This window comes from Pomacea canaliculata, linkage group LG7, assembly GCF_003073045.1.
Source record: "Pomacea canaliculata isolate SZHN2017 linkage group LG7, ASM307304v1, whole genome shotgun sequence".
In the NCBI taxonomy this organism is placed as follows: Eukaryota; Metazoa; Mollusca; class Gastropoda; order Architaenioglossa; family Ampullariidae; genus Pomacea; species Pomacea canaliculata.
In genome coordinates, this window is record NC_037596.1 from 4,759,835 (window position 1) to 4,768,396 (window position 8,562).

General features: G+C 34.8%; 1 protein-coding gene across 4 annotated transcripts in view; it reads left to right on the forward strand.

The window, feature by feature from the left end:
• Nucleotides 1-8,344, forward strand: part of LOC112567631 (E3 ubiquitin-protein ligase CBL-like) — a 29,339-nt gene extending 20,995 nt beyond the window's left edge. For 2 of the 4 annotated variants that reach the window (XM_025244322.1, XM_025244324.1), the window contains one exon: nucleotides 1,930-8,344. In XM_025244322.1, coding sequence (XP_025100107.1) covers nucleotides 1,930-2,167 — 238 coding nt within the window. In that variant the 3' untranslated portion in view covers nucleotides 2,168-8,344. The remainder of the gene's footprint in view (nucleotides 1-1,929) is intronic. The other 2 variants (XM_025244326.1, XM_025244327.1) reach the window with 2 other exon arrangements.
• Nucleotides 8,345-8,562: the final 218 nt, after the last annotated feature.

Here is an 8,562-nt window from a genome sequence, read left to right on the forward strand (position 1 = left end):
GTAGAGCAACACCAAGTAATGATACATCATGCACAAGCTACATTCATAATTCATGGAGGCAGTCCTAGAAGAGGCTGAAGAAGTATTGTGATATGAGAGGAAGAAAGTCCAATCTTGAATTATAAGCAATATCCTCAACCTCTGTGACAAGAAAAAGAACCTGAAGAAAGACAATTACTCTGACCCAGGAGATGTAGTACTTCTTGAGACTAACAATCATTTCTTGGACTGAGCACAAGACTTGCAGCAGACACCTAGAACCACCCTTAAAAAGGAGAAACTTATCATGCTTTGGTCACTCGATAATAAGTCACAACAGAATTGTCAAAACTATCTTGCAAGGCATGCATCAATGAGACAGAGAGACAGATGGCAGAACCTGGTGAAAGAGTGAACCCATCTAGATAACCAGCTATATCTATCCAGAGATTAAACCACATTGGAAACACTGGAGGCAAGAGTGCATTTGTACTGCAGTCAGTTAGCAGTCAGCTGAAATACTTTTAGACTGAAATACAAAACAGTAGTAGGATCTTTGCATCCAGTTATCATGTTTATGCACCCAACCCAGATGGCAACTTCATTTCTTGTGAATCCTTATGACCACATCACAGTGTTTTGGAAGTGCATCAGACAAGTCATATGTGCCCCTACTCACACCCTATAATCTTGAATTTGCTATACACATAGATGCAAATTATTCTGTGGCTTGATATGACTCATTTTAATTTATATGTGTATTAAATAATGCTGATCCATAATAGGAGACATACTAAATTGAACTGATTCACCTACAGATCTTTTTAAATAGTTAAGTGTTATGGAGAAAGTTTATAAATGGGTTATTTAGTCAACATGATCTGCTCTGTGTAATGGGGCTGTTTTAAAGATCAGTACTTGCAGGCATTATGAATAGTCTGCGGTGTGAGTTAAGTACTTAAAGGTATTTTGCTTATGGAATATACTAGTTCTGTCTGCGAGTGTGCGTGTTTACATCATTCCATACATAATATTAAGCTTCATTTGTATTTGTGCATTTGTAAGTGAATATTCACTAGCACTCATAAGTGGTGTCAACAAGTAAGAGAAAAGAGTTCACAAAATAATACAAATAGCTGATGATATTTGAGTAAACATGGAAAATATAAATGCATATGGCAGTCTTTTTACCGAGGCAGTAGGGCCAGGATGAGAAATACTGTTTGCTTATATTACTCCTCTGTGTGTTGCTTCCTGCTCTTTTATTTAAATGGAGCTTCATGTGCAAATATCTGGAGTGTTTGAAGATCAGAAAGTCTGAGTTGTATGGGGTTTTAACACCAGAAACAGATAGGTATATGAGTATTGTGAAATCTAGACTGAGTTTATTAGAGCAGCATCAATTGTACATCATGCATGAACCTCATTCCTGATTTGAACAGTGTAATTTCATCCTGACTGTGAAAACACTTCTAAGATTGCATTATGTGATCCTCTCCTTTAGTCTCTCTTCCATCATCTCACCTTGTCAATCCGAAATCGTTCAGACAACTTGAGGTGATCGAGCAGTTTTTGTTTTTTGTTGATTTTTTTTTTTACATCTTTCTTTGTTTCATTCAAGAAACATAAAGCGTTGCAAAGACTGCATTTCAGGTCTTGAATTTGAAACACTGTAATGAAACACTCATTATATTTAAACATAAGTTTTTGTATTATTTCATCATTCAAGACTAGTTTGCCTGAAATCTTTAATTTTTCATTGTTGAAGTGATATTTGTTTGCATGTTTTATCAAACAGAATTAAAAGTGTGATGATATTTTTTATTAAAATATCTTGTGTTTAATGTCTTAAGATGTGAAAGAGAGCAGTAATAAATGAGCATGCATATAAATATTAATAATGGGTTCAAAATAAACTTCAAATCATTGGAATTTGAAAAATGATTGTAGGTCACGTCCCGAAGAAGTCGCCCCAGTGGCACCACCAAGGCGAGAAGGGCTGCATGAAAACCAAGATGTCAACAAAGAGAATGCAGGTGACTGGGCACCCCCTAGTGAAGATACTATAAGCAGTTTGGTGCGGCAAGGATATTCACGTGACCGTGTCATCGATGCATTGCGAGTATCACGCAATAACCTGAAAATGGCAGAAGACATTTTACGGACGTTTGTAAAACAAAGTCATTGACAACGACTGTAAGCATACATTTGGAGTTGAATGGCATTGTATACTGCAGGCTGTCTATCTTCCCATGCACGTTGCAGCTGCTGCTTTGAAAGACATCTGCATGCATCAGCTCAGGCAACCAGTCTGCTCACATATTAGTCTGATGGAAGAGTCTTTATGCCCGCACCACTGGGCAAGCTGCTTCATGGCAAAGTGGAAAGCTTCTTTGGTATTAAGAAAGGAATGACTCACTTCAGAGAAAGAGACATTCAGTTGACCTGAAACCAAGATCATGATGGTTCATGATTCCTTTTTTTTTTTTTTCTTTTGTGACCAGCCACTGTGTGGAGGTCCTCGGTGTTCACTGCAGGGATCTTGAATATTTGATGTTTTCTAAAGGTTTACTTGCAACATCGAGTTTGCCAGGGGATTTTCAGGCCTGCAAAATCACTTTTCAGACTACGTGGTCTCCAAGGCAAGATTTCAAAACCATGTTCCAGATGTAGACCTAGTGACTTCACTGATGTTCTCATCTTATTGCTTGTTATGCCTGCTGGACAGTGCTGCCCATGCTGTATGCTCGTCAGATGAGAGGTACAAACCTGTACGCTGTACTGCTCTTGAGTGCCTGCCTTGTGTGTTAGAACCCTATTTGCAGGGGACGACCCACCGATCTGAATTATCTAACCATGCCCGGCCCTCGAAGTTGGAGGAGCATGCAGGATTCCTCACTTCCCACCCAATGTAAACAGTATTTTCTGTTAATGTCTTGTCATTATTTGGCTATTAATATATTTTTTTTAAAGTCAGGGGATATGTGCATTCTTTATACATCTGTGTCCATAGATGTGCATGGTTTCCTTGAACAGAGAATAATATGGCCTTGACTATTGAGTTAATTATTTCTTTTAGTTGCACATGTATGCAACTCCTCTGTTGATGTATAGCTTCACCCAACAAACATCACAGTATGAAATACTCACTTTGGATGCAACTTTGGGACATGACCTGCATTCTGTGACTGTCCTTTTTTATAAATAAGAGTCAAGTTTATGTCACCCTAAGGAAACACCCTGTTTAGTTTGTGATCTTTTCAGTTTGATAATTGAGTCAGTTCACATCATATGTTAGGATTGTGATGGGAGTAAGCTACAATAATTAAATATCTTAAATCTGTGGCCTTCAGAAAACAGCAGCAAGTGTTGTCTGGCAAAGACACGTACCCATGATTATCTGGCTTTTTGTAACTGTTATTTCTTGAAACTGTAAATTGATGTATATTTATATGTCTAACATGTGCTGGGTATTCTCAACTTCAAAGCAGGCAATTTACTTGTGTTTACTTTTAGAAGATGCATTTTCCAGTCATCATTTAGTGATGATGGAAGGTAATCATGGACTGTATGCTCACATTCAAGGAGAATTGATTGAAAGTAGTCATTAAGCGATTGCTTCTAAATACTGTCACAGAATATGCATGGAAAAAGCAGATGTCCACCATGTTTAGCAAATTATTATCCTTATATGTGGTTCATCAATATTCTTCTGTTTTATTATATGGATGTGTGTGGGTATGGCTAGGAAGTGAACAAGTGTGGATGCATTCCTGTAACATTACAGACAATATGCTCCTGGAATTTGTTTTTTAAATAACTTCTGTATTCTTTGATATGAAACTTTATGTAGAAACTGTATCCTTCTTTTCAAATGAAAGTGCAGAATTTTCATGAGTACAGTTTAATGTGGCTTTAGTCAAAGAAGAATATTGATCATATTAAAGTAAAATGTAACGAGACCAATGTTGAAGCTTTTTTTTTTTGTTAAAAAGACATATTTTGGTAACTTTTTAGGTAAGGCATTAAGAGCAGAATAGAAATTGTAGGACAACAACAGGAATTTGTTGGAGTTTAAATCAGTGGTGGTCCAAAGCACTTCTCAATCTCACTTTTCTGAATAGAAAATGCTCATTTTTGCTCATTCTTGTTCAGTTAGGAAAAAATTGGTGTGACACAGACAGTTAAGTATTGCAATTCTTCATAAATTTTCAGTGTTCTACAATTTGCCAGATTTGTGCAATCTGAGATTCACTAAGGATTGTTTTGCTAATATATATTTTTCCATCTGCTAATGATGTTGTTAATAAATATGGTATAGAGTTGTTTTATTTAAAGGTTTCTTTGCTTTTCTTCTTTATTAGCATTTTTAAAATGTTATGATATGGGCTTTTCAAAAATATTGCTGCCCTTTGTTGCAGTCGATACAAGTTTTCAGCATTAAATATTTTCTGCAAGCTAAACACTGTAAATGCATTTTTTCAATGCTATATGATGGTTGAGTGGGTTATGTTCAGAACTGACAATATTTTATTGTCATATGATCCACTTATTTAGCATTTAAAAAACTAAAAATTCACTTAACATCATCTTCTTTATTTACCTTTGTGTTCTACAATGACTAATTCTGGACATCCATATTTTGAAACATGAGAAACTAATAGGTGATTAAAATCTAATAGACAATCTGTAAAATATGGAAAGGAGACTTCAGTGGACAGTTGATTTACTTTGAGAACTTTTAGACAACTCTGTAATTGGTGCACTCAGTAATCACTGGTTCAGCTCCTTTCCATACACCCCTTCCCTTCTATCCACACAGCAGTTTAAAATAGTACCTGCCAAATGGGTAAAGATGAAAGAGGGAAGTGTTGGGCTCCACCTTCCACATGGCATGTCCTAGGGATGAGAAGCTGTTTATATTCACTTGGTTTTGGGGCTCTAGGATATTTCACTTTTTAAACTGCAGGCTGTCACGACAGAAGGTGTCAGGGAAACTTTGGTCTTCGATGTCAGTTCAAACTTTGAGCTTTGATCCATCATCTTGATGACAAAACAACGATAGATTTTACTATACTCTGTCAAAAAAAAAATTGCCACAATCATTTTTGTATGAAAATAAAGGGAAACATGTTGATGAGACGTTTCTCCCCAGTTCTATAGCATATGATTTAGCAGGGAAGAGCAGGTTTCAAAAACAGTTTGTCCTTTGTTTTTTTCTGGAAGTTGAATAGGGGTTGATTTGCAACAGTAAAAGAGTTTTGCTAAATCCACACTCACATGCATGAAACTGGGATTACATCATGATTTTAGGTTATCAAAATAGGTTTTCAAACTGATTCACTTTCTACTCATAATTATTATGATTATAATTCATTCTACATGGTTAATTAGCTAAAGCAGGATTCCAAATGGTTGACTGCACATCCCTGCTGCCTTTCCATGAATGTAAGTAAATGCACACTTTCACTTGTTAATTTAATCTTTCCAGAGCAAATTTGTAATGTAAATGGTGAATATTGATTTTATATATTTTGATACTGAGTGTGTAAAATGTTGTCTTTACTTTTCCACAGAAAAATATAGGTACTTTGCTTGTGTACTTTTGCTGCACTTTAGATATGTTTGTTCACGTAAGTTTAATGAAATATTTTCTTTCATTGCTTATTTGAAGGATATGAGTAAAATTTAAGCTGACCAGCAAATGTTGATTTATGTATTTACAAGTTTGCTTATGGTGTTCTGTCCCTTGATTTACAATCATTTTCATTTGAAATGGAAAGGATGTTTATAATTGTGTCATGCATCTTGCTATTTCTCCCATTTGGTGCATTTTGAAATGTGTGAACGTATGTTTTAGTATGGAGTAGAGAAGAGAATTGCTGTTCAGTGAAAATGTTCATTTTCATACCAATTTCCATGTGTGATGTTTGTTTGTGGATGTATTTCACTGTAGAAAATAAAATTCTTTACTGGCAGATACAGGCTTCTGCTCTTTGTTCATCTTGGTTATGCAGCATTGCAGTTGTTGAATCTCCAGATTGAAATTATTTTTCTGGCATTCATTGTGTTCATTAGTAGATGCCTCAGCATAGATTATACAAACAGCAGTATTGTATATGCTTCACATGGATGTCTGTCATCTGTAGAGTTGATGTTAGTATGCTTGTGGCGTATATTGATGGCTTTTTTTATTGTGGTATGACATGTCTGTTTTTAAGATGGCTACACAATGAACATGGCTCTGAAAGTAAATTTTTTTTGTATTATTATTTTTAACAGCAAGCTGCATTGCTTTTGTCTGCTGACTGAAAATTTGAAGAGAGTTACAGTATGGGGCCAAGATTAAGTGGCAGGCTATTTTACCTTTATAATAATGTACAGTTCACATTAAGTGCTCCATGAGTTGCAACTGCGCTCTTCATGGCAGAACACATTTATTCTCAGTTGTTTTGTTTTTTTTGTATACCATCCTCATTTGTATTATTATATTTTGCTAAGGTAAGTGGTTTTCCAAGACCCTGCCTAAATACCTATGATTTACCAACATTTGTCATCTTGTAACTGGTGACAGGAGTGTTAAGATAACTGATCCCTGAACACTTCAAAGCACAAATAATCTTCTGGAATGTTAGTCATATCTTTGGCTGCAGGTGTATATACAATTAAAAAAGCTAAATAATACATGAAAATCAAATTTTTGAATCAGTTTCTTTGTAATTTATTTTAATGTCTTTGTTTCGATTCACAAAAAATATCAGGAGGTGTGATTGCTTTGTGTTATCCTGTGATAAGTTCCATTTTGATTGATTGCACACTCTTTTGTGGTGAAGAAAGGTTTGCTTGAGCTAGTTTTGTTCGAAATCTTGTTTTACAGGTGTATTACATAACAAAGTCAACACAATTTTTTTATTTCCTTTTTTTTATAGTGTACAAGTAGAAAAGTTGACAAACTGCTTTTTCTGCTTGATTTAGTTCAGTGAACTTTTTTCCCTGTTGTTTGTTAAGATCAATGTAACCCTTTGCCTATGACAAACATGCAAGATTTAAAAAAATCTGTATTGTTAGCACATTCGCTAATGTTATTCATCAGCTGAAACATCACTTTTGGTTGATTAAAAACTTCAAGAGTCATCTGCTCTAACTGTAGCAGGTTTAATAGGAAGAATGAAGGCTCAAGCAAGATGGCATCATTTTTTATATGCTTAGATTATGACTTAAAGAAGATATTACTTCTTTAAAACTATGATGATAGATAAATAAGATATTTAATGTGTTGTGCTTCAATGCTTAAATTACATGGAGTGTAGTTACACACATATATATAAAATTACATCAGAAAATGTTTTCCACATAAGTTTAAATCAATTATTCCATTTGTGATTAGTAAGGTTTTTATAGGTTTTTTTTTTCCTTCCTTCTTAAAAATAAGAACATCACTCACCAGTCTCTCTGTTTATTGACTACAGATGGATGACAGAGATATAATAGTGATTGTTAGTGCATTGGGCAGGAGAGTGTTACTGGTTGACATTAAGTTTACAGAAACTTACAACAGATACTACCTCAGCACATAGAGTACTAAATATTTCAAGTATTTTTAAACTGTATTAGCAAATATGCATAGATGTGCTTGATAATACACAGCATTGTGTATCCTTAATAATAGAGAAAATTGAGAACATCCTAAACATGTTGTCATATATTTTTAATAGCTAAGTCAGGATTTAGAGAAGGGTATATCTTGGATGTTATCCTTATGGGATATATCCTCTCTCTTGATTTAAACTATGCTCAAAATTTAGTTTGAAATTTGAATTTTTCCCATATTTTTATTGTTGACTTACACATTTGTTTCTAAAACGTTTGATGCTGACTTGGACAGAGATGATCCTATTGCACACTAAGTTCATTTCACTCATTTTTTTACAATTCAGTCTTTTCGCTTTTTTGTGATTTTTTCAAATCTGGCTTCACTGGTTATAGTAAAAGGTATGATTTGCTTACTCTTAACATTTCTGAGATGTACATCCTCCTGTCTTCACCAATATTTTTGGTCTTTTTCTTTTCAAAGAATATGAGCAATATGTTGGGTGTCTACTTTGCTGTTTGCTGTGAGAGAATGGAACATTTGTTGCGAATGCTAATCTGGCTACCTAATGAATACAATGTGTAATTTATAAAAAAAATAATTTCCTGGCTGTGTATACAGTGTTTTTTCTGCTCACTTCGTATGCTATGTATGGTTCAGAAAAAAAAATGTGTAGCGTTTTGTCGTGTGTATGTACTCTAACAGAAGGCTACTTCACCCAGCATACCTGTGCATGAATGATTAAAACCATGAATAAACATTTATTTATCTGAATCATTTAAGTATTTTCTGTGGGGAGAGAGAGTCTGGAAGAAGCCGATTCCTGATAATCTGCGTTCAAGTGCTCACTAGTTTTGCATTACACTTGTGCCAAATTATGCAGCCGATATAAAATCATATATTTTACGAAAACATTTTGATGGCAGGAAGAAGGAGTTAAACTTACGATCATACTGCAGTTTGCATTCTGAGCGTACCACCCATCCTTCCTC